Here is a 27,167-nt window from a genome sequence, read left to right on the forward strand (position 1 = left end):
AGTTTGGTGGAGGAGGAATAATGGTCTGGGTCTGTTTTTCATGGTTTGGTCTAGGCCCCTTACTTCCAGTGAAGGGAAATCTTAATGCTACAGCATGCAATGACATTCTAGACTATTCTGTGCTTCAAATTTGTGGCAGCATGACAATGACCCCATGCACAAAGCAAGGTCCATATAGAAATGGTTTGTCGAGATCAGTGTGGAAGAACTTGACTTGCCTGCACAGAGCCCTGACTTCAAACCCATTTGGGATGAATTGGAACGCAGAGTGCGAGGTAGGCCTAATCACCCAACATCAGTGCCCGACCTCACTAATGCTCATGTGGCTGAATGGAAGGAAGTCCCTGCAACAATGTTCCAACTTCTAGTGGAAAGCCTCCCATAAGAGTGGAGGCTGTTACAGCAGCAAAGGGGGGACCAACTCCATATTAATGTCCATGATTTTGGAATGAGATGTTCGACGAGCAGGTGTCCACATACTTTTGGTCATGTAGTGTAACTGACTTCCTCTTCTCTATCTCTCATGCCCAGGTGCACAAGTTGATGATAACATTCCCCGCCGCAACACCCAGCGCATTGCGGCGCCCCCTGGTGGTAGGTCCAACATCACCAGCCTGGGTTAAGCTCTACTGTCAGCTGAACTGGAGAGGAGTGGAGCAGGAGGATCCACCTCAGCTCCCAGACCAACCATCACAACCAACAAAGCTTAATCTGTTGTGGTCCCGTCTCCCTGACTTAACTGCAAGCTGGTGGTCAAAAACACTTCATCCATCTTCATCCATACTTAACTTCTCTGTCACCTCATTCAAAGAAAAAAAAAGAAATAGCACTCAATGTATTGTTTTGTATTACCTACATGCCATATGCAATCTTTTCATTTTTTTTAAGGAAGAGTCAAGTGAATTTAGAGAGTTCTTGATGTTTTTCTGTATATACACTGAACACCTTCCTAATATTGAGTTGCACCCCCTTTTGCCCTCAGAACAGCCTCAATTCATTGGTACATGGACTCTACAAGGTGTCAAAAGCGTTCCACAGGGATGCTGGCCCATGTTGACTCCAATGCTTCCCACAGTTGTGTCAAGTTGGATTGATGTCCATTGCACTAGCGGTTCTGGGTGGGGCCAGGGGGGGCCAGTGCCCCTGTGACAACAATTTTGGACCCCCTTGTGGCCCCCCTAAATGTGGAGTATGACATTTTTACATAACACATTTTTGCTATCGTTCTTTTGTTACATCCGTTATTAGACAGTGGCAACGCGAAACATGGTATTTTGCCTGCTAATGCCTGCAATGCAGTGAAGAAAATGATATGACAACAATAACGTCTAATGTAACTGGCCCCTCTAACAGTACAACTGGCCCAAGCTTGGCCCCCCCAGTTGAAATGGTCTACAACCGCCACTGGACCATTGGGTGGTGGACCTTTCTTAATACACACAGGAAACTGTTGAGCGTGAAAAAGTACACCTGGCACTTACTACCATACCCAGTTCAAAGTCACCTTTGTCTTGCCCATTCATCCTATGAATGGCACACATACACAATCCATGTCTCAATTGTCTCAAGGCTTAGAAATCCTTCTTTAACCTGGCTCCTCACCTTCATCTACACTAATTGAAGTGGATTTAACAAGTGACATCAATAAGGGATCATAGCTTTCACCTGGATTCACCTTGTCAGTCTATGTCATGGAAAGAGCAGGTGTTCCTAATGTATTGTAAACTCAGTGTGTATGTATATATATATACACACACAATTTAAGTTTAGTCTTTGATTACATTTTGGCTTTTAATTGTACAAGAGGAGCTGTGGATTGTGGTCTTGTGGCATTTGATGTATCTACACTCTTAGATAAAGGGTTCTGTGGTTGTCCTCATAGGAGAACCCTTTTTGGTTCCATTTAGAATCATTGTTCTAGAACCGAAAGGGTTCTACTTGGAGCAAAAAAAGAGTTCTCCTATGAGAACAGCCAAATAACACTTTTAGGTTCTAGATAGCACCTTTTTTTTTAAACATTCTACTATTTAAGGGCATTCTTGGTTTGCCACCAAACAAGAAGAATCACTTCTGATTCCAAGAAGTGAGCCATTGCATTAGATCACTGTCAAAGACACATGGCATTTTTAACTATAGTACGTTGGTTATTGTTTTTATTCCATCCTATAAGTAAATGGAAGGCTTCACAAATGTTTTTATATTTTCGAGGCTGTAAAATAGTGTTGTTGAAGGAACTCGGATGACGTTTGTACCTCACTAAGTCAGTTTGCAGTATTTGTATGATTTTAAACAGCTGTGAGTTCTAGTTATTGTCCTTCCATAGCCTGTCTTTCTGGTCAGTATTACAACAGAACTTTCAGCTGAACAAATTCACTTTTATCTTCCTTTGTCTCATTGCTGCACTTTTTGTATTGTTGTAATGTTTTTGTTGTTAATATTATCCATTTTTGATCGTGTCTAGAGCTAAAACACTACTGTAATCTCTGAAATATTGACTCTTAGATCTTAGCTTGTCTGCTGATGGAATGCGCAGAAGTCAAGGGAGATGGTTAAACCATTCATCTCCTCACTCCCCTCAGTCGGAACACCTTTGACACAAAGCATGCACAATACATGGCAGCAGGGAGAACCTTCACCCCCCCCCCCAAAAAAAAACTGACGAGACATTTTGCATCTTTTTCCTCCTTTTTCTTCTCTCTTTTCACGAGCTGTCTGAAGTTAAAGGTCGCCGAGACACCAGGCTTCCTATAATCACACTGTTTATTTTCTTATGACACTGACAGCCATGCTCGATAGAAGGTTTCCCCTAACAACCTCTCTGCACCAGGTGCTATTTGATCAATGCTGTGTATGTGCAGATGGTGGTGCCTACTTTTTCCACTCAACCACAGTAATTCAAGCTTTGTGAAACCTCTTTACGGGGGAGCGGAGTCAGCTATTACATGACACAGGTCTTTGTTTTTTATCTGCTGAAGTGCAAAAGGTGAATCTGTGGAAATGCAACGTTGATTTGTATTTGATATGTTTGTTTTTGTTGTTTTTTCAGAATGTTTGTTCAGTATCACTTGCCTGCCTATTCTATAAAGTATTGATTGATAGTATGCTTTAAGAACCATGTATTTATGAAAAATACCTGTTAAGCACTGTCAGTGACCAAGCTAGTACAAATACCTGTTAACCTCTGTCAGTGACCAAGCTAGTACATGTAGTGCTTTGAGATCCAGTGAAAAAAGCTATGATAATGAAATCCATTATTTACACTAATGATGTGGTTTGACTCCTGTCCTTATTGTTGGAGTCACTAGAATAGCACCTCCTCTCAGCCCTGTGAGTGTTGACGATGGGAGCCACTTTTAACAGGTGCTCGCTCCATCACTCGCTTTACCCTCTTACCTATTCACATTAGACCTTACTGTTAGTGCCACGCATCAGAGTATGAACAATGTTACACCAGACCACAAGCCAATGATTATTAACCACTCACTCGACACTGTGAACGGTACAGTAGGGACATTTACAGTAGGCTCCTCATTTCTCTGACCAGTTCTCTGTATACTGTACAAGCATTGTATTCTTTCCTCCTCCTTGCCTTGTCAGGTATAGGTTGTTTGCCAAGCCTACGTGTTGTAAGTAAGTTGCCGGTGGGGAGGTTTCCTATAGTGTTTGTTTTTTATTTCTGATTTTTAGCACTGTCGTTGCCCTCCCTCCCATCTTGTGATAAACTGTTGACCATGTATGTTTTGGGATTTTGGAATACTTATTCCTGACGGCGTTGAATACTATCAGTGTTGACTTAAATGGTTTTAAACATAAAAATAAAAAATAAAACAATTGATGTGTCTCTCTAATAACAATTATTGTGCTAGCAGATACTGTTTTAGTTTTGGTAGTCATAAAATACTGTACATACATACCGGTAAATAAACACAATAAATATGTAGAAATTAAAATAATGTCAGGAATCTCATGTTCCCATTGTAATAACTACTATTTCAGTTCAATGTTACATTTAATCCAGTAAGTATAAATCACTGTTTTAAATCTTAAGGTGAATAGTCAATGTTGTTCACTGTAGTAGTTTGCTGTTCATTAGATTTGTCTTGAATGGCGAAGATGCTTGAAGATGACGACCCCCATGTACTTTACCACAAACAACTCATTTGCTAAGTCCGCCGTATTTTACAGTGCTCTCCATTACTCATTTTTTGTTTGGCATTAGCACAGTATACATGATCCCAATTTTAGCTCCAAGACGGCGGCAATAAAAAAAATAAGAAAAAGTAAATTGTGCTGATTTATATGGACATTGAACCATGTCGTGCTCCGTAGTTTGAAAAGTCTATGGATAGTGTTAAAAAATATCTGATTTCCTCCGTCTTTATGCGCCATCTTCATTCTTTTGATAATTCATGTACTTGAATTATACAATGAGTGTATAAAACATTAGGAACACCTGCTCTTTCCATGACAGACTGAACAGGTGAATCCAGGAAAAAGCTCCCTCATTGATGTCAGTTGTTAAATCTACTTCAATCAGTGTAGATGAAGGGGAAGAGGCAGGTTAAATTGGGATTTTTAAGCCTTGAGACAATTGAGATATGGATTGTGTACGTCTGCCATTCAGAGGGTGAATGGCCAAGACAAAAGATTTAAGTGCCTTTGAACATGGTATGGTAGTACGTGCCAGGTGCACCGTTTTGAGTATGTCAAGAACTGCAACACTGCTGGGTTTCCGATGTGTATCAAGAATGGTCCACCACCCAAAGGACATCCAGCCAACTTGACACAACTGTTGGAAGCATTGGAGTCAACATGGGCAGCATCCCTGTGGAACACTTTCGACAAGGGGGTGCAACTCAATATTAGGAAGGTGTTCCTAATGTTTTGTACACTCAGTCTATGTATTTGCTAATAACCTCTGAGATCTTGGAGTTGCCGAAATTACCGTAATTTCCGGACTATTAAGCGCACCTGAATATAAGCCGCACCCACTGAATTAAAAAATATATATTATTTTGAACATAAATAAGCCGCACATGTCTATAAGCCGCAGGTGCCTACCGGTACATTGAAACAAATTAACTTTACACAGGCTTTAACGAAACACGGCTTGTAACAAAAATAAATAGGCTTTACTGAAACACGGCTTGTAACAAAAATAAATAGGCTTTAACGAAACACGGCTTGTAACAAAAATAAATAGGCTTTAACGAAACACGGCTTGTAACAAAAAATAAAAAATTAGCAGTACGCTTTAGTTGTCTTTTTGCAATGAGTCAATTCCTCACGCTGCTGTTTCCAACGTCTTATCATTGACTCATTAAGACCAAGCTCCCGTGCAGCAGCTCTATTTCATTTTCCAACAGCCAGATCAATCGCCTTCAATTTGAAAGCTGCATCATATGCATTTCTCCGTGTCTTTGCCATGATGAGGGTGACAAAATGACTACCGTAATCAGAATGATGGGAAGTTTGAGAGCGCTCGATTTAATCTAAGCTGTAAACAAAAAAGTTGTTTGACCTTAACCCGTTCGGCAATTTCATTGGTCTAATGAAAGCTTCATGCCGCCAAAAAACTGAGCACGTCACAGAATGTTTTTTTGGAGAATTTTTTTTTTAAAGTGGGAAAAATCCATATATTAGCCGCGTCATTGTTTAATCCGCAAGGTTCAAAGCCTGGGAAAAAAGTTGCGGCTTATAGTCCGGAATTTACGCTATGTAGATTTTTTTATTGTAGGCTACAGGCAAGCACACTAGGTGGAGACAGTCTGCTTTGTATGGTCAGGAGTTGGCTCTTTCTCCCTTTCTCCAGGCTCCTTTCCAATGAGAGACAGTGGTGAGAAAGATGGGGGTAATGAATCCTGGCAACAACATGGGGAATTAGTCTACCAGAAGCATCATGATTTTTCTGGACCATGCCCCATGGCAGCAGTGGTATCTAAGCAGTTGTCCAATTATGACTGAATCTAGTTATGACTTGCCTAGTTAAATTAAGGTTAAATAAAATAAATATGAGGGCACACTAATTGATAGTGGAGTGGAGAAGGGAGAGCATTGGGTCGATCAATACACCCCTTTCATGAGAGCTTCTGAAAACAAACAGTGTAGAAGAACTCTAGAAGAAGCTCCAGGGGAATCCTTTACAGGAGCATGTTGAGTCATCATCAGTGTCTTCACTCTTAGGAAAAAAATGTGCTATCTAGAACCAGTAAGGTTTGTTCAGCTGTCTCCATAGGAGAACCCTTTGAAGACCCCTTTTGGTTCCAGTTAGAACCCTTTTGGTTCCAGGTAGAACTCTTTCCTCTGTGGAAAGTGTTCTACAAGGAACCCAGAAGAGTTTTACCTGGAACCCAAAAGGGTTGTCCTATGGGGACACCCTTTTTTCTAGAAGTGTTCCTAGAAAACAGTGAGAATATGACAGTCACTATTAGGGAGCTATTATTATGATTATGTTCTCTGAGTCTCTCTCTGAGAGAAAATGAATGAGCAGCATCTTTGCCCTTGTGGGAACTTTGTATCAACGTATTTCTATGGAAGTCTAGCCTTCATATGTCACCAGCACGCCACATTGGGCTGAGTCAAGAACAAAGTCAGTCATTGCAACAGAAGAGTTTTGTATTTTTCCAATCTGGTCCCTTTTCAGCCAAAGCTCTATTGCATTTCAAAGACTGTAGATTAGAACATTAAAATAGAGTAGCAGGGGGGTGTAGCATAGAGAGACGCAGTATCTTTCTCAGTTGTTCTTTTAAAAAATCAATTTGACTGACGATACTGGTGGGTTGTTACCTCCATGACTAATTTATCTTTCTTTAGAAACTACAGCCCGAGCATCTACCTGGGAACGGTGTCTACTCGCTACTGATAGTAATCCCACAATCTCCACCCGGCACAGCCAGAAGAAGACTGGCCACCCCTCATAGCCTGGTTCCTCTCTAGGTTTCTTCCTAGGTTCTGGCCTTTCTAGGGAGTTTTTCCTAGCCACCGTGCTTCTACACCTGCATTGCTTGCTGTTTGGGGTTTTAGGCTGGGATTCTATATAGCACTTTGAGATATCAGCTGACGTAAGAAGGGCTTTATAAAGAAATTTGATTTGATAGTACGTTTTTACAGTACCCACAACTTTTCTATGATATTATTACATGATCTGAAAAAAGCTACTGTGTGCTTTTAATAATACTAATGCAGGTTTAATTGAATTGGACTTCCCTTTGTATCTCTTGTATCTCTGTCTCTCTGTCTCTCTCTCTCCCTCATTCACCCCCCCACCATACTTCCGATCACTCATCAATACTATCTGTGGTTTGATAACCAGAGCCAATAGCCTCTCGATGATGTCAGTATGTCACGACTTTTTGCTCTCCTTCGTCTGACTTCTCTGCTGCCAGTACGCACCCCTTACAGAATACCGGACAAAATGTATGGAGTCAGCAGGAGCAGGTACCCCGGTGGAGGAGCGCGTCCGGGAGCACGCAGCAATGCTCCACCATCTTGGCACCTCCATGGACCGCATTGTCCAGACAATGGACCGCTGGGAGAGACAGGGAGTTCTCCCAGCGCCTCCACCAGCACAACCGGGGTCTCCACTACGCGCCCCAACTTCTCCTGTTCCCAGTGGGATTCGACTCTCCCTTCTCCAGGAATATGATGGGACGGCTGCGAACTGCCAGGGGTTCCTATTACAACTGGACCTATAACTGACAACCGTCCACCCGGCTCCTTCGGGCCGTGAGAGGGTGTCCGCCCTCGTCTCATGCCTCACCGGGAAAGCCCTGGAATGGGCCAATGCCGTGTGGAGAGAGGGAGATGCGGCGTTGGACCAGTTTGAGGAGTTCTTTGACCACCCGCCCGAGGGTAGAGCTGCGGGTGAGCGCCTCTTCCATCTGAGGCAGGGGACGAGGAGCGCCCAGGAGTTCGCCCTGGAGTTTCGGACCCTGGCTGCCGGCGCGGGATGGAGCGACAGGGCCCTGATCAACCATTATCGTTGCAGTCTGCGCGAGGACGTCCGTCGGGAGTTAGCCTGCAGAGACACCACCCTCACGTTCGACCAGCTGGTGGACCTGTCCATCCGTCTGGACAACCTGCTGGCTACCCGCGGACGTTCAGATCGGGGTCTGTTAGTTCCATCCCCACGCACCCCCTCTCCGATACCTATGGAGCTGGGAGGGGCGGTGCGCAGGGAGACCGGAGGGGGTTCCAACTTGTGCACCTTCTGTGGCCGCAGAGGTCACACTGCCGGTCGGTGCCGGGTTGGTTCCTCTAGGTATCGAGGCAGCAGGCAGGGCGCTCTGGCGTCACTGGAGGTGAGCCGGTACCATTCTCACCCAGAGCCCTGTGTTGCACATATGTTTGTGTATGTCACTTTCCCTGAGTTTTCCCCGCATTCCCAGCATAAGGCACTCGTCGATTCAGGCGCAGCTGGGAATTTTATTGATAGAGTGTTCGCCTATAGTTTAGGGATCCCCATTGTTCCTGTGGCTGTGCCCTTCCCCGTTCACACATTAGATAGTCGACCATTAGAGTCAGGGTTGATTAGGGAGGTCATCGCTACTCTGGGCATGGTGACGCAGGGGGTCACAAGGAGAGAATTAGTCTCTTCCTTATTGACTCTCCTGCATTTCCAATGGTGCTAGGCCTACCCTGGTTAGCTTGTCATAACCCCACTGTTTCTTGGCCACAGAGGGCTATCACGGGGTGGTCGCGAGAGTGCTCGGGGAGGTATTTAGGGGTTTCCGTTGATGCTACTACGGTGGAGAGTCCAGACCAGGTCTCCACCGTGCACATTCCCCCTGAATATGCCGATTTGGCTCTCGCCTTCTCTAAAAGGAAGGCAACTCAATTACCACCCCATAGACGGGGCGATTGTGCGATAAATCTCCTGGTAGATGCTGCACTTCCCAGGAGTCAAGTGTATCCCCTCTCACAGGTGGAGACGGAGGATATGGAAACATATGTCTCCGAATCCCTGAGTCAAGGGTACATTTGGTCCTCCACTTCACCCACCTCCTCGAGTTTCTTTTTTGTGAAGAAGAAGGAGGGAGGTCTGCGCCCGTGTATTGACTATCGGGGTCTGAACCAGCTCACTGTGAGGTATAGTTAGCCGCTACCGCTCATAGCCACAGCGATTCTTCACCACACTAGATCTTAGGAGCGCTTACAACCTGATGCGTATCCGGGAGGGAGACTAGTGGAAGACGGCTTTCAGTACCACCTCAGGGCACTATGAGTACCTCATCATGCCGTACAGGTTGATGAATGCGCCATCAGTCTTCCAAGCCTTTGTAGACAAGATTTTCAGGGACCTTCACGGGCAGGATGTAGTGGTGTATATTGACGACATTTTGATATACTCCGCTACACGCGCTGAGCATGTGTCCCTGGTGTGCAGGGTGCTTGGTCGCCTGTTGGAGCATGACCTGTACGTCAAGGCTGAGAAATGCCTGTTCTTCCAGCAGTCTGTCTCCTTCCTAGGGTATCACATTTCCACCTCAGGGGTGGAGATGGAGAGTGACCGCATTTCAGCCATGCGTAATTGGCCGACTCCCACCACGGTAAAGGAGGTGCAGCGGTTCTTAGGGTTTGCCAATTACTACCGGAGGTTTATCCGGGGTTTTGGTCAGGTAGCGGCTCCCATTACCTCACTGCTGAAGGGGGGCCCGGTACGCTTGCAGTGGCCAGCTTTGGCGGACAGGGCTTTTAGTCACCTGAGAGCTCTGTTTACCTCGGCTCCCGTGCTGGCCCATCCGGATCCCTCTTTGACGTTCATAGTGGAGGTGGAGGCGTCCAAAGCTGGGATAGGAGCTCTGCTCTCTCAGCGCTCGGGTACGCCACCGATGTTCCGCCCCTGTGCCTTCTTCTCGAAGAAGCTGCGGAGCGCGGAGCGAAACTATGACATGGGGGACCGGGAGCTGTTGGCTGTCGTCAAGGCCTTGAAGGCGTGGAGACATTGGCTTGAGGGGGCTAGACACCCTTTTCTCATCTGGACTGACCACCATAATCTGGAGTACATCCGGGCGGCAAGAAGACTGAACCCTCGCCAGGCAAGGTGGGCCATGTTTTTCACCATTTTGCCTACAGATCAGGCTCCCAGAACATGAAGGCAGAAGCATTGTCTTGGCTGTATGACACAGAGGAGCGGCCCATGGATCCCACTCCCATACTCCCCGCCTCCTGCCTGGTGGCACCAGTAGTGTGGGAGCTGGACACGGACATTGAGCAGGCATTACGTGCAGAGCCCGCTCCTGTCCAGTGTCCCGCTGGGCGTCTGTACGTCCCATCTGCTATTCGTGACCGGTTGATCTATTGGGCCCACACGTCACCCTCCTCTGGTCATCCTGGGATCGGTCGGACAGTGCGCTGTTTGAGCGGGAGGTACTGGTGGCCTACCTTGGCTAAGGACGTGAGGGTTTATGTTTCCTCCTGCTCGGTGTGCGCCCAGTGTAAGGCTCCTAGGCACCTGCCCAGAGGTAAGCTACGCCCCTTACCCGTTCCACAAAGGCCTTGGTCACACCTGTCGGTGGATTTTCTGACCGATCTTCCACTCTCACAGGGTAACACCGCGATCCTGGTCGTTGTGAATAGTTTCTCTAAGTCCTGTTGTCTCCTCCCTCTGCCCTGTCTCCCTATGGCCCTACAGACTGTGGAGGCCTTGTTTACGCACGTCTTCTGGCACTACGGAGCGCCTGAGGATATCATGTCTGATCGAGGTCCCCAGTTCATGTCTAGGGTCTGGAAGGCATTCATGGAACGTCTGGGGGTCTCGTTTCACCCCCAGAGTAATCGGCAGGTGGAGAGAGTAAACCACAATTTGGGCAGGTTTCTGCGGTCCTATTGCCAGGACCGGCCGGGGGAGTGGGCAGCGTTCATGCCCTGGGCTGAGATGGCACCGAAATCGCTACGCCACTCCTCCACTAACCTCTCTCCCTTCCAGTGCGTACTGGGGTTCCAGCCGGTTCTGGCGCCTTGGCATCAGAGTCAGACCGAGGTTCCTGCGGTGGACGACTGGTTCAGGCGCGCAGAGGAGACATGGGAGGCTGTCCGTGTTCACCTTCAGCAGGCTGTGACGCGCCAAAAGGAGAATGCAGATCGCCACCGCAGTGAGGCCCCGGTGTTTGCACTGGGGGACCGGGTCTGGCTCTCGACCCAAAACCTGCCCCTCAGCCTGCCCTGCCGGAAGCTGAGTCCGCGGTTTGTGGGGCCATTTAAAGTCCTGAGGAGAGTGAACGAGGTTTGTTATAGGTTACAACTTCCACCCGATTACCGTATTAACCCCTCATTCCATGTGTCTCTCCTCAGGCCGGTGGTGGCTGGTCCGCTCCAGGAGTCTGAGGTGCGGGAGGTTCCTCCACCCCCTCTGGACATCAGGGGCGCCCCGGCGTACTCCGTTCGCTCCATACTGGATTCGAGGCGCCGGGCGAGGGGCCTTCAGTATCTTGTGGAGTGGGAGGGGTACGGTCTGGAGGAGAGGTGTTGGGTTCCGGTCGATGACGTGTTGGACCCTTCAATGCTGCAGGTGTTCCACGGTCTTCGTCCGGTGCTGGAGCTGCGCGTCAAGGGAGGGGGGGGGGGGTACTGTCACGAAGTCGGTCCCTCTCCTTGTTCGGCGATGTTCGGCAGTCGACGTCACCGGTCTTCTAGCCATCGCCGATCCACTTTTCATTTTCCATTTGTTTTGTCTTGTCTTCACACACACCTGGTTTCAATCCCATCAATTACATGTTGTGTATTTAACCCTCTGTTCCCCACATGTCCTTGTCTGGTATTGTTTATTGTAAGTGCTTGTGCACGTTATGTTGTGGTGTGCGTCGGGTTATTTACCTATTTATTATTGTTCTGTAATCCGGTGGGTTTTTATTATTAAACTGAGCCGTTGGAACCACAGTTTTTGCTCTCCTGCGTCTGACTTCTCTGCCTCCAGTATGCACCCCTTACACAGTACTGAGACAGTATGACTCACAAAGGGGCACAGTCATGTCAGCCAATGTCAAGTATTTCTGGCCACTCCCCTCAGGAGATACTTTGTATCAGAGGGATTACATTTTATATTTCATCTTTATTTAACCAGGTTGCCCAGTTGAGAACAAGTTCCCATTTACAGTGCGACACAAACAACAACACAGAGTTACACATGGAATAAACAAACGTACAGTCAATAACACAATATAAAAAAATCTATATACAGTGTGTGCAAATGAGGTAAGATTAGGGAGGTAAGGCAATAAATAGGCCGTAGTGGCGAAATAATTACAATTTAGCAATTAAACACTGGAGTGATAGATGTGCAGAAGATGAATGTGCAAGTAGAGATACTGTGGTGCAAAGGAGCAAAAAAATAATAACAAAAAAAATAACAATATTGGGATGAGGTAGTTGGATGGGCTATTTACAGATGGGCTATGTACAGGTACAATGATCTGTGAGCTGCTCTGTCAGCTGATAATTGAAGTTAGTGAGGGAGATATGAGTCTCCAGCTTCAGTGATTTTTGCAATTCGTTCCAGTCATTGGCAGCAGAGAACTGGAAGGAAAGGCAGCCAAAGGAGGAATAGGCTTTGGGGGTGACCAGTGAAATATACCTGCTGGAGCGCGTGCTATGGGTGGGTGCTGCTATGGTGACCAGTGAGCTGAGATAAGGCGGGGCTTTACTTAGCAAAGACTTATAGATGACCTGGAGCCAGTGGGTTTTGCGATTATGAAACGAGGGCCAGCCAACGAGAGCACACAGGTCGCAGTGGTGGGTAGTATATAGGGCTTTGGTGACAAAACGGATGGCACTGTGATAGACTGCATCCAATTTACTGAGTAAAGTGTTGGAGGCTATTTTGTAAATGACTTCGCCGAAGTCAAGGATCGGTAGGATGATCATTTTTTCGAGGGTATGTTTGGCAGCATGAGTGAAGGATGCTTTGTTGCGAAATAGGAAATTGATTCTAGATTTTGGATTGGAGATGCTTAATATGATTCTGGAGTAGAGTTTACAGTCTAACCAGACACCTAGGTATTTGGAATTGTCCACATATTCTACGTCAGAACTGTCCAGAGTAGTGATGCTGGACGGGCGGGCAGGTGCGGGCAGCGATCGGTTGAAGAGCATGCATTTAGTTTTCTTGCATTTAAGAGCAGTTGGAGGCCACGGAAGGAGTGTTGTATGGCATTGAAGCTTGTTTGGAGGTTAGTTAACACAGTGTCCAAAGAAGGGCCAGAAGTATACAGAATGGTGTCGTCTGCGTAGATGTGGATCAGAGAATCACCAGCAGCAAGAGCGACATCATTGATGTATACAGAGAAAAGAGTCAGCCCGAGAATTGAACCCTGTGGCACCCCCATAGAGACTGCCAGAGGTACGGACAACAGGCCCTCCGATTTGACACACTGACCTCTGTCTGAGAAGTAGTTGGTGAACCAGGCGAGGCAGTCATTTGAGAAACCAAGGCTGTTGAGTCTGCCGATAAGAATGTGGTGATTGACAGAGTCGAAAGCCTTGGCCAGGTCCATGAATACGGCTGCACAGTATTGTCTTTTATCGATGGCGGTTATGATATCGTTTAGGACTTTCAGCATGGCTGAGGTGCACCCATGACCAGCTTGGAAACCAGATTGCAAAGCGGAGAAGGTACGGTGGGATTCAGAACAGTTGGTGATCTGTTTGTTAACATGGCTTTCAAAGACCTTAGAAAGGCAAGGTAGGATAGATATAGGTCTGTAACAGTTTTGTTCTAGAGTGTCTCCCCCTTTGAAGAGGGGGATGACCACTGCAGCTTTCCAATCTTTGGGGATCTCAGACAATATGAAAGAGAGGTTAAACAGGCTCGTAATAGGGGTTGCAACAATTTTGGCGGATAATTTTAGAACGAGAGGGTCCAGATTATCTACCCTAGCTGATTTGTAGGGGTCCAGATTTTGCAACTCTTTCAGAACATCAGCTATCTGGATTTGGGTGAAGGAGAAATGGTGGAGGCTTGAGCAAGTTGCTGTGGGGGGTGCAGGGCTGTTGACCGGGGTAGCGGTAGTCAGGTGGAAAGCATGGCCAGCCGTAGAAAAATGCTTATTGAAATTATCAATTATCGTGGATTTATCGGTGGTGATGGTGTTTCCTAGCCTCAGTGCAGTGGGCAGCTGTGAGGAGGTGCTCTTATTCTCCATGGACTTTACAGTGTCCCAGAACTTTTTGGAGTTTGTGCTACAGGATGCATATTTCTGTTTGAAAAAGCTAGCCTTTGCTTTCCTAACTTTCATAACATTGTAACACCCCAGAGAAAATAACCTCAGGAAAGTCAATCAATACTATCTGCTCACCATATCCTGTTCACTACTCGTTTTTTTTCCTTGACGTAAGTCACAGATAAGCCGATGCAAAGATTATTATGCCCGCACTGTGGCCAGTACATATCCATGCAATCACTTATATTTGTGTGCTTGTGCGTGTAAGTGCATATGGATGCAATCTGCAAATAGCTAATTTCTTACTTGTTCATGGTGGATTTAGAGGTTTAGGGAGCAGTTATGAGGTCAAAACCCATGAAACGATCCCTCAGAAATCCACAGGAAGAAGTTAATCTTCTATCTGGCAGAGGAAAGGGGTATCATGGGAATGTTGGAGTACAAAGTATTATTGTCCATGCGTGTTTATGAAACGTGTGTTCATGAAATTACTGAGAATGAAAGAAAAACTGTGAATATTTCATTTTCTTTTTATTGGAATACGTGACATGGAAGGACAGTATCCTCCTGGGTTCCTGACTGCTTTAGACACAGTCATATACACTATTCTCACAACAGGAAAAGAGCTTGGTAAATGGTAAGACACTGGGAGAAAGGTAATCATTTTGATCAATATATGAGGTTACCATCAATAACCTATGTACAGACTTGACCTGTTAAAACTTGTAAACATTACCCAAGGAAGAAACAATTTGGCTCTTTTATGAAATACCTTCACAAACCCCAATATCTTCTCAGGAATATCTGGTATAAATAATACATATATTGATATAACTAAAGTGTAGATCCCAGTAAAATGACGGATCTCCCTGCGAAAAACCGGGAGGGGGAAATAGTTTGCTCTTAGCATAGTCATTTGGACTGTTTTTCTTTACTATTTAAATCAACTGAATAGTAAAGTGTGAAGAGTGGCAAAGACTGCCCGAGAGAATGTGCACGGGGGGAATTCATGTTCAAGTCTTAAAAAGTAGAACCATCTCAAGGTAAAACCTTGGTTTGGTGTACAAAAACAAACTTTTCTCAGTCATTAATTCAAATCCACTGGCATTGTGTAACTGCAGTCAGAATATTAGAAGTATTAAAATATTTCCACCATCTCCTCCAGCTATTATTATTATTCCATCCTTGTAAACTCCACTGGGCATAGACATTTATTCACTATTCACTTCAGTTTCCTTTAATAGTGCTGGACCTTGAGGGTGGATCATTGTTAGGGTTAAGAGTGAGGAGCTACAGTACATTCATACCAGAGACGATCCAAATCACTTATTATCTCTGGTTATACAGCCTCTCCATTTTCACACAAAGACAGCTGGTGGATCTTAATGATGGGCAGGGTTCCGTGTGGAGGGGGCTGAGGATGGCTGGGTCCCTGGCTGGGCCCCTGGCTGAAGCTCCTGTCTCTGATGCAGCAGCAGGTCTTCAGCAGATTCTTACCGCACAGTTGGGCCACCTTAGCCCTTCCTGTCTCTACCGCTGTCCCAGACCCTGCCACGGAGCTTCCTGAGAATACCCTCCACTCCCTGCCATCCCTAGAGGAGGGTGTGCGGGACAGGGCTACGGAGGAGGAGGGGCTGAAGCAGGAGGGGTCCCCTCGGCCATCTAGTCTCAGAGTGAGAGAATTACCCTGAACCTGGGCTGGACCCGGGTGATGAGTGGCTCTGGACTGGGCTCTCAGACAGCGCACTCCCAGAATACTCTGGAAGGCCTTCTTAAACTCCTGGTTGGAACAGGGGTAGATGATAGGGTTGATGCAACTGTTGAAGTAGCCTAGCCAGAAGGTGATCTTGAAAACTGTGTCCGAAGGTCTGTATGCTGGGAATATGGAACCTATAATAGGCCACACACACACACACACACAAAGGGAAGAAAACTGATTAACATACTTGACTACGTAAATCAGGATATCAACATGAGATAAGAAGAAACAAATAGAGGAACATATTTCCATGAAGATTTTGTGCCATACTTTATAACATTCCTAATACATCTAAATCCAATCAGGGTTAATGTTGATCACGTGTGAAAGAAGCAGATACTTTGTACACACTCAACAGAAAAGCCAAAGACTGTGTTGAGAAAAACACATTTATTTCCACTTGGGTTCAATTTATAGTTTTATCATATTTCTAGAGCTACCAATGTCAAGGTATTGACATCAAGGTATTTGTTGTATTAAAATTGCCTTCATAAATCCTGCTGCTTCTGATTAGAGGGACTAATGTGAGAAAGTGTGAGAGTGTGTGAGCTGCACACTTAATAGTGCAGTAGAGGAAATGGTTTAAGATACACATTACATGCAGACTTGTCCAGTTCTTTAAAGTACTACTAGTACTTAAGTAGTTTTTGGATGTATCTGTACTTGACTATTTATATTTTTTACAACTTTTACTTCACTACATTCCTAAAGAAAATAATGTAGTTTTACTCTGTACATTTTCCCTGACATCCAAAAGTACTTGTTACATTTAGAATGCTTAGCAGGACAGGAAAATGGTCCAATTCACGCACTTATCAAGAGAACATCCCTGGTCAGCCATACATAAATGCTTAGTTTGTAAATTATGTCTGAGTGTTGGAGTGTGCCTTTGGCTATCCGTAATGTTTTTAATGAACCATTGTGCCATCTGGTTTTCTTAATATAAGGAATGTGAAATGATTTATAATTTTACTTTTAATAATTAACTATATTTGAGCAATAACATCTACTTTTGATACTCAAGTAGTATTTTACTGGGTGAGTTTCACTTTTATTTGAGTCATTTTCTATTAAGGTATCTTTACTTTTACTCAAGTATGACAATTGGGTACTTTTTACACCACTGGACTTTTCACACCAAATGCTTGACACATTAAAATAATGAAATGGCTGAGGTCTTGGATAGCCTTGAAATTGAGCATCTATCTTCAAAGGCAGGATGGGATGAGCTGTCTTGTGAAATTCTTTATTGGAGAGGCTGTCGGAGACAAAAATGAAAAATGACAGCGTGATGTGGAGATGGATAGAGAGGGAGAGAGAAAGAGAGGAGAGAGAGAGGAGGTACTTTGAGCGATATGATTCCGTCCTAAGTACATCTCAGATGACTCCTACTGTGCAACGAGCAACAATAATTATATTACTCTGCTTGTGACTGAATTCATACATTTTGGAGCCTAAAACCTCCTAAGGGGGGACTTGATTGGTATTTGGTATTTTATTAGGATCCCCATTAGCTGTTGCAATAGAACAGCTATTCTTCCTGGGGTCCACACAAAACATAAAATATGAAATAATACAGAATATTAATGGAAAGAACAGCTCGAGGACAGAACTACATACATTTAAGATTGCCGTTACTCAAGTAGCGTCATTTGTCTATAAAATGTTGAATCCATAAAAAGACAGTGACGCAAAACATGCTTTTTAAAGAAAACAGAGAGTATATAGTGATGTATATCAAAGGAAAACAAGATAGATTGAGCAATAAATAATGGATGACCAATAGATATGTGCTTACTTCCCAAGAGAGACATTGCCATACTGTACATCCAGTACATCCAGTACCAGTACCACCACCACCACCACCAAATATGATTCATATTGTTGATAATGATTTAAGATAACAATACCAAAGATACATGGCTGGCACCATAGCAACTACTGACTAACAACCACAGCACCAGCAGGAAGGGTGCAAAATACCAGTACCCTTGTGAACATGTGAGTAAACCGTTGCTATGCTCTTGGTCATGCCTTCAGAAACGGCTCCTGGAATGTCAAGAAGAAACAAGAACAAACCAGTCTCAAAATAAACACACTGCCAAGACAGTGATATCCCTCCTTAACCTTTTGACCCACTCAAATCCCCACAAGGGTTAGTTTATAAAGCCTGTCTCAATAAAACAAGCAAACAAAAATAACCATCCCCAGCCTAACACAATCAATCTTAAATGGAAAATCGTTGTATTTAACAGGATAATAATAGATAACATTGTGACATGTTGTCCTTGATGCCTTCATGGTTTTGTTAGAAAGGGCAGCCAGCCATGGTTAGGGAGTAGAATAACCACCAAGAAGACCCAGCCCTCTGTTGCGCTTGCTATATTTATGAGCATGAGAGCGTATAATAAATCTGAACCCTGAGGGGTTAGGAAGTCCGGAGTTGGACAGATACATTTTTTTTAAACACTTGATTTGTATTTCATTCCCACATTCATCCTATACTAAAATGATGAAACTAACTAGCAGTGAGTGTAGTACACATTGTGCTTTTGCTGAACTCCATATTGTTCTTTAAACAACCATGAAGGGGACCCGAGGTTGTCCTTCAATAAAAGCAATGATGTGATGACTATCTGTCCTTCCTGCTATGATCACATTGTTGAGAATGCCTCTATGTGATAAGTGAGTTGCAAGCAAGAGCAATAGATGACAAGCCTGGGGAGAGAGAGAGAGAGAGAGAGAGAGAGAGAGAGAGAGAGCGAGAGAGAGAGAGAGAGAGAGGGAGAGAGAGAGAGGTGAGAGAGAGAGAGAGAGAGAGAGGTGGAGAGAGGCAGAGAAAGAGAGAGCGAGAAAAAAAAACAGTTATCTTGTCAAATGCCAGGAAGACATATTGGCTCAGTGGGGGCTCAAGTGTGTTATTGAAATATGAGCAGCTAACAGGTCCGGCAGCGTGTGCTCAGCTCTCAGCAGCAGCATTACCACAGCAGCTCTTTGATCACACTGAGAAGATGACTGGGACAGAGGCTGACTGAAAGGGACTATAAAAACATTGAAAAGGGACTACCCACACATGCTGGGAGTATTTCTGTTATCTGTGGAACCCTATGATGGCTCAGTGCCTGGCTAGCCTAATGCTAGACCAGACCACATCTTTTACCTGAGATGGCTGCACTGCATCACTGAGACACCTGACACCCAAATTACAGTAACCCCTCAGTGGCCTTCTGAAAAACCAATTCAAATAACATCCAAACTATTAATTTGAAAAGCGCTTAAGGCTGTGGCTGGATAACAAATCAATAAGAGTGTCTGAAAATGAAAAATGAACTGGAAATGAATTAATAATGTCAATGTATACTGAAGAAAAATATAAACGCACATGCAACAATTTCAAAGATTTTACTTAGTTACAGTTCATATGAGGAAATCAGTCAATTGAAATTAACTCATTAGGCCATGATCTATGGATTTCACACGACTGGGAATAGAGATATGCATCTGTTGGTCACAGATACCTAAAAAAAATGGGCCTCACATTGGGCCTCAGGGTCTCGTCACGGTATTTCTGTGCATTCAAATTGCCATTGATAAAATGCAATTGTGTTCATTGTCCGTAGCTTATGCCTGCCCATGTCATAATCCCACCACTACCATGGGGCACTCTGTTCACATCAGCAAACTGTTCACCCACACAACGCCATACACGTGGTCTGCGGTTGTGAGGCTGGTTAGAGGTACTGCCAAATTCTCTAAAATGACGTTGGAGGTGGCTTATGGTAGAGAAATGAACATTCAATTTTATGGCAACAGTTTTGGTGGGCCTTTCCTGCAGTCAGCATTCCAATTGCATGCTCCCTCAAAACTTGAGAAATCTGTGGCATTGTGTTATGTGAAAAAACTGCACATTTTAGAGTGGCCTTTTATTGTCCCCAGCACAAGGTGCACCTGTGTAATGATCATGCTGTTAAATCAGCTTCTTGATATGCCACACCTGTCAGGTGGAAGGATTATGTTGGTGAAGGAGAAATGTTCACTAACCGGGATATAAACAAATGTGTGCACAACATTTGAGAGAAATACACTTTTTGTGCTTATGGACAATTTCTGGAATCTTTTATTTCAGCTCATAAAACCAACACTTTACACTTTTTGTTCAGTTTAAATGGGTGTTCCAAACGTACTCTAGGTCTCTCAGTAGCTCTCTATCACTCTCACTCTTTAATGTGTGAGCGTGCGTGTGTGTGCACACCACAGGAGGTTGGTGGTACCTTAATAGGGGAGAACAGGCTCGTGGTAATGATTGGAGTGGAATCAGTGGAATGGTATCAAACACATCAAACACATGGTTTCCAGGTGACTGATGCCCTTCCATTTACTCTGTTCCAGACATTATTATGAGCTGTTCTTCCCACAGCAGCCTCCTGTGGTGCACGTGTGTGTGTGTGTGTGGGTGTGTGTGTGTGTGTGTGTGTGTGTGTGTGTGTGTGTGTGTGTGTGTGTGTGTGTGTGTGTGTGTGTGTGTGTGTGTGTGTGTGTGTAGTTCAACTCTCTAATGTAGGATCATATCTTGAGACTGGTATTTTGGCTTGCCTGAAAATCCTCTCAATAATTTCTACACAAAAGTGTTACGTAAACACGATTCTTTCATAATATGAAATAGTGAGGATGATAATATTGCATATTCTGAAACTTTCATCAATCAGTTTTATTTTTTAAATAATACTGACTCTATTCAAAGCTTGTGTTAACATCAGAAAACGCTTACGGCAATTATACTTGTCTTTCAACATTTTGTGTGGTCTGAAATAAAAGCTCCTGAAATTACTTTATTTTATTAGTTACACATGAAATACCACATTATTAGTACGTGTATTCATATACTCATAAAATAATAGTATGGTAGTTAAATGATATTTCAAAGCAGTCGTGTACGAAAGGTAAAATAACAACGGGATGAGGAGGAGATTGAAGTTTTGCATGTGTACACATTCTGATGCTACATTTGACTTATTTCAGATCGTTTTAATTAGGCATCAATAAAAAGAAATCTTTGCAGATGCAGCCCATTACTGATTAATGGAAGAATAGCACATAGCTCAATATAATGTTTTACATCATCCAAAACCAAAAACCTCACATAACATAAAATAACTTATTTATTACACATGTAAATAAAGTTGTTCTACTTCTATGGTTGATACCGTATGACATGAGAAAGGTATGCATGATATGGCACCAGAGACTGTTGTGAAAATCTATTTTGGGAGTCATCCAACACTCCCCCCCTCACCCTCTCTCCCGCCAACAGCCATCTCTGCAATACAATTTAATTACAAAACCTCATAAATTATTTTGCCAAGTATAGATACAAGAGGGGGTGGCATTAACAGCATGACATGGTAGCTGTGGAGCACAGTCTACAAGGTAAGGAGCCTGGGTACAATGGGTAACACTCACCTATGGGCAGAACCAGGAAGAAAGGGAGCCAGCAGAGCACAAAGCAGCCAACCACAATGCCCAGGGTCTTGGCGGCCTTCTTTTCTCGGGAGAACTTCAGGAGACGCAGGGCGAAGTGTGTGCGGCTGTGCAGGGCCTCGTCCTCAGACACGGCCATGTTGCCGCGGTGGATCCTCAGCGTGACGCTCTCTGAATCTGACTTGTCTGTTTTGTGCCCCTCTCTTAGGCCCCGGCTCTCCTGGCGGGCCACCACATACACCCTACAGTACATAGACAGTATGATGGCCAGCGGGAGGTAAAAGGATCCCACAGCAGAGAAGATGGCGTAGGCAGGCTCCTCTGTGATCTTACAGATAGACTCGTCTTCTGGCGCCGGCTCTTTCCAGCCAAACAGAGGGCCAATGGAGATGGTGACGGACAGAGCCCACAGGCCAACCAGGGCGAGCAGTGCCCTGCGCTCTGTCACGATGGCTGGGTAGCGTAGCGGGTAGCTGACCCCGATGTAGCGGTCTACTGAGATCACACACAGGCTCATGATGGAGGCTGTGCAGCACAGCACGTCCACCGCTGCCCACACATTGCAGAAGGGCCTTCCGAACACCCAGTACCCTAGGATCTCAAAGGTGGCAGAGAAGGGCAGAACGATGGAGCTCAGCAGGAGGTCTGCCACCGCTAGGTTGACGATGAAGTAGTGTGTGACTGTTCGTAGGTGTCGATGACAGACCACCGACAAGATAACCAGGATGTTCCCAAAAACCCCACATACAATAATTGTCCCAAGTATCAGTCCCAGCACGACAGCCTTGACCACATTGAGCTCTGGGACAAACACCTGGCTGCAGTTGGAGCAGTTCTGTGTTGGATGCTCTGGGGTCATGTTCATGTTGTCTGCTATAGGAACCATCTGTTCTCTAAACAGTATTGATACACTGTCCTGCCCTGTTCTGAACAGTAGACTGACAGACAAACTGCAGACAGTTAAGTTCGCTGAGAGAAGACAAAGACATCAGAGCACTTTCCTGAGAGCCATTCAAATAATGATCACATTAAGTCTGTCATGTCAAAGCATCATTTGACTCATGTTGTCTTAATCTAATCGGCAATTACAATTAATCAAAAATAGAAAGCTATGGGCTTGTTTAAAACACTGATAGAGACAAACATTGTGTATGCAGAGGAATGCTATTTAACAAACAAAAGCTAATCCACCTTGAGATTATCCTTGATGTTAAACCACAAGTTATAATACAGCTGGAGACCTAAAATATATTTGATGGAGTGTGGAGTTGACTCTGACAGTCTGACCTATCAGAGTAGTATTTGGTTACTGAGGATCATTATCATAGGCATAGGTTCTGGGGTCCCTCGCTCTGATTTTCCCAATAGCTAGATCAAAGTGAACAAGTGCAAGTCTGTATCATATTAAAAAAATTGAATAGTGGGAAGAGGAAGTGACGCATATGCAATCTGTAAAAGTGTCAATGCGAGGAGTTTGGTTTTAGTTTGGTCCAGTCCAACTGGAAGTGAATATTCAACGATGTCCTCTCCGTTAAAGCTTGAGCTCCAGACCAGACCCCTTGCCAGGGTAGGAGGTAGGAGGGTTATTACAGGTGAAAAAAACAGGCTAGTCCCAGGGCAAGTCTGTCCAAGTCTTCTGAATGTTGGGACGGCCTCAGTCTGGATGTGGATGAGTTCAGTAGTCACTGTGTGTCTGTGGCGTGACTCCCCCTGTAACAAAGAGATACAGCCACAATGATGCTTTGCTCGAGTAAGGAAAAGTATAAGCTGGTTTGACATCCAATATCCACAAAAGATCTCATGCAAAATCAACTCTCATCAGACAAGTGCATCTTATAAAAATGTTCAGACAGCCACATTTTGCATTCTGCAGCATGTTTCAATATCATTAGCTGTTCAAAAAACTGGCTCCTATCCATCACCATTGTATGGGAGCGAGAGCATGTCTCAGGAACGCCCTCTTCTCTGGCTGATCAATGGAGCTGTGGCCTTATTTTGTTGTTATTGATTGGACATGTTGGTTGAAGAATACAGAGGCAGATCCAGCCATGGACACGAGTGACACATGCCCCCTCAGATTCGTCCTGTTTGAAAATTATTGTTTTGTTAAATGTTTTGTTTTTGTTTCTTTGTAATACTACTAGCCACCCAGCAATTGTATGAAGTTGGCTTTATCTAGCCCAGATTGAGAACCTATCTCCCAACCTCAATTAGCTACCAAGAAGACATTACAGGCTATCAATCAAGTTAGAGTAGCTAGCTTGTCTATCTTAGCTGGCATGCCTGCTGGCAAAGTTGGTAGAAAAGCAAGTAATAACTAAATGTACTGAATAAGACTCACATTCCTTTCAATCTTTTACCCAGATTTTAGCAGCAATGCAGAGTACATTTTGTTTCTTGACTATTTTACACCATTTTAAAGACAAGACTCTCCTTTATCTAACCACACTGTCCGATTTCAAAAAGGCTTTACAACGAAAGCAAAACATTAGATTATGTCAGGAGAGTACCCAGCCAGAAGTAATCAGACACAAATTTTTCAAGCTAGTATATAATGTCACAAAAACCAAAAAGCACAGCTAAATGCAGCATTAACCTTTGATGATCTTCATCAGATGACACTCCTAGGACATTATGTTATACAATACATGCATGTTTTGTTCTATTAAGTACATATTTATATAAAAAAACAGCTTTTTACATTACCATGTGACGTTCAGAACTAGCATTCCCACCGAACACTTCCGGTGAATTTACTAAATTTCTCACGATAAACGTTCACAAAAAACATAACAATTATTTTAAGAATTATAGATACAGAACTCCTTTATGCAATCGCGGTGTCTGATTTTAAAATAGCTTTTTGGTGAAAGCACATTTTGCAATATTCTGAGTAGATAGCCCGGCCATCACAGGCTAGCTATTTTGACACCCACCAAGTTTGGTACTCACCAAACTCAGATTTACTATCACAAAAATTGGATTACCTTTGCTGTTCTTCGTCAGAATGCACTCCCAGGACTTCTACTTCAACAACAAATGTTGGTTTGGTTCCAAATAATCCATAGTTATATCCAAATAGCGGCGTTTTGTTCGTGCGTTCAAGACACTATCCAAAGGGTAACGAAGGGTGACGCGCGGACGCGTATCGTGACAAAAAAATTCAAAATATTCCATTACCGTACTTCGAAGCATATCAAACGCTGTTTAAAATCTATTTTTATGTGATTTTTCTCGTAAAATAGCGATAATATTACGACCGGGAGTCGTTGTTTTCGTTCAAAGACTCAAAGAAGAAAATGGACTCTTCACGTGCACGTGCGTCTCATTGTTCTCAGATCGACCACTTACCAAATGCGCTACTGTTTTTCAGCCAGAGACTGCAGAGTCATCATTCAACATTCTGGCGCCTTCTGAGAGCCTATGGGAGCCTTAGAAAGTGTCACGTTACAGCAGAGATCCTCTGTTTTGGATAGAGATGACAAAGAAGGCCAAGAAATGGTCAGACAGGGTACTTCCTGTACAGAATCTTCTCAGGTTTTGGCCTGCCATTTGAGTTCTGTTATACTCACAGACACCATTCAAACAGTTTTAGAAACTTTGGAGTGTTTTCTATCCAAAGCTACTAATTATATGCATATTCTAGTTTCTGGGCAGGAGTAATAACCAGATTAAATCGGGTACGTTTTTTATCCGGCCGTGAAAATACTGCCCCCTATCCATAACAAGTTAATTGCCTTGCGGAGGGAATAGCTACACTGTTTGTATTCGGTCATGTTTCCGGTCACCTTGCCCTGATTAAAAGCAGTGGTTCGCAAGTTCAGTTTTGCGCGAATGCTGCCATCAATCCACGGTTTCTGGTTGGGGAATGTTTTAACCTGTTGGGGGTAGGGGGCAGTATTTGCACGGCCGGATAAAAAACGTACCCGATTTAATCTGGTTATTACTACTGCCCAGAAACTAGAATATGCATATAATTAGTAGCTTTGGATAGAAAACACTCCAAAGTTTCTAAAACTGTTTGAATGGTGTCTGTGAGTATAACAGAACTCATATGGCAGGCAAACAACTGAGAAGACTCCTTACATGAAGTGACCTGTCTGACAACTTCTTGGGCTTCTTGACTCTCTTTATTGAAAACTTAGGATCTCTGCTGTAACGTGACACTTCCTACGGCTCCCATAGGCTCTCAGAACCCGGGAAAAAGCTGAATGATGTCTTTGCAGCCCCTGGCTGAAAAACATTAGTGCCTTTGGTAAGTGGTCTATCAGAGGACAATGAGACTGAGGCGCGTGCACGAGGCGACCCCATGTTTTTATTTTCTTTCTCTTTGAATGTAAACACGGTTTCCCGGTCGGAATATTATCGCTTTTTTACGAGAAAAATGGCATGAAAATTGATTTTAAACAGCGGTTGACATGCTTCGAAGTACGGTAATGGAATATTTAGAAATGTTTTGTTACGAAACGCGTCGGGCGCGTCACCCTTCTTTACCCTTCGGATAGTGTCTTGAACGCACAAACAAAACAGAGGATATTTGAACATAACTATGGATTATTTTGAACCAAACCAACATTTGTTATTGAAGTAGAAGTCCTGGGAGTGCATTCTGACGAAGAACAGCAAAGGTAATCAAACTTTTCTAATAGTAAATCTGACTTTGGTGAGGGCTAAACTTGGTGGGTGTCTAAATAGCTAGCCCGTGATGGCTGGGCTATCTACTCAGAATATTGCAAAATGTGCTTTCACCGAAAAGCTATTTTAAAATCGGACATAGCGATTGCATAAAGGAGTTCTGTATCTATAATTCTTAAAATAATTGTTATGTTTTTTGTGAACGTTTATCGTGAGTAATTTAGTAAATTCACCGGAAGTTTGCGGTGGGTATGCTAGTTCTGAACGTCACATGCTAATGTAAAAAGCTGGTTTTTGATATAAATATGAACTTGATTGAACAAAACATGCATGTATTGTATAACATAATGTCCTAGGATTGTCATCTGATGAAGATCATCAAAGGTTAGTGCTGCATTTAGCTGTGGTTTGGGTTTATGTGACATTATATGCTAGCTTGAAAAATGGGTGTCTGATTATTTCTGGCTGGGTACTCTGCTGACATAATCTAATGTTTTGCTTTCGTTGTAAAGCCTTTTTGAAATCGGACAGTGTGGTTAGATTAACGAGAGTCTTGCCTTTAAAATGGTGTAAAATAGTCATATGTTTGAGAAATTGAAGTAATAGCATTTCTAAGGTATTTGAATAACGTGCCACGGGATTCCACTGGCTGTTGAGTAGGTGGGACGATTTCGTCCCACCTAGCCCAGAGAGGCTAATAGACGCTGTGGGTACAACATCACCGATGCACTTGTTAATGAACTCGCACACCGAATCAGCGTATTTGTCAATGTTGTTGTTCGGCGCAATGCGGAACACATCCCAGTCCACGTGATCGAAGCAATCTTGCAGCGTGGAATCCGATTGGTCGGACCAGCGTTGAACAGACCTGAGGGCGGGAGCTTCCTGTTTTAGTTTCTGTCTATAGACTGGGCGCAACAAAATGGAGTCGTGGTCAGCTTTTCTGAAGGGAGGGCGGGGGAGGGCCTTATATGCGTCACGGAAGTTAGAATAACAATGATCCAGGGTTAAAAAGTGTTAAACAAATCAAAATATATTTTATATTTGACATTCTTCAAAGTAGCCACCCTTTACCTTGATGACACCTTGGCATACTCTTGGCATTCTCTCAACCAGCTTCATGAGGTAGTCACCTGGAA

General features: G+C 44.1%; 2 protein-coding genes across 2 annotated transcripts in view; one reads left to right on the plus strand and one right to left on the minus strand.

Annotated features, from left to right (window-relative positions):
- The window catches only part of dpysl2a (dihydropyrimidinase like 2a), a 28,919-nt gene extending 25,086 nt beyond the window's left edge, over window positions 1-3,833 (plus strand). The window contains exon 14 of the mRNA XM_045707007.2: window positions 532-3,833. Within this exon, the coding sequence (XP_045562963.1) occupies window positions 532-623 (92 nt within the window). The 3' untranslated portion in view covers window positions 624-3,833. The remainder of the gene's footprint in view (window positions 1-531) is intronic.
- Window positions 3,834-14,704: 10,871 nt separating this feature from the next.
- On the minus strand, window positions 14,705-23,095 carry adra1aa (adrenoceptor alpha 1Aa). Its single transcript, XM_014171433.3, has 2 exons — window positions 21,376-23,095; window positions 14,705-16,046 (listed from the first exon to the last, which is right to left on the minus strand). The coding sequence occupies exons 1-2, from the start codon at window positions 22,277-22,279 to the stop codon at window positions 15,496-15,498; spliced, it is 1,455 nt and encodes a 484-aa protein (XP_014026908.3). The 5' UTR covers window positions 22,280-23,095; the 3' UTR covers window positions 14,705-15,495.
- Window positions 23,096-27,167: the final 4,072 nt, after the last annotated feature.

The sequence above is a fragment of the Salmo salar genome, chromosome 24 (genome assembly GCF_965601325.2).
Source record: "Salmo salar chromosome 24, fSalSal1, whole genome shotgun sequence".
In the NCBI taxonomy this organism is placed as follows: Eukaryota; Metazoa; Chordata; class Actinopteri; order Salmoniformes; family Salmonidae; genus Salmo; species Salmo salar.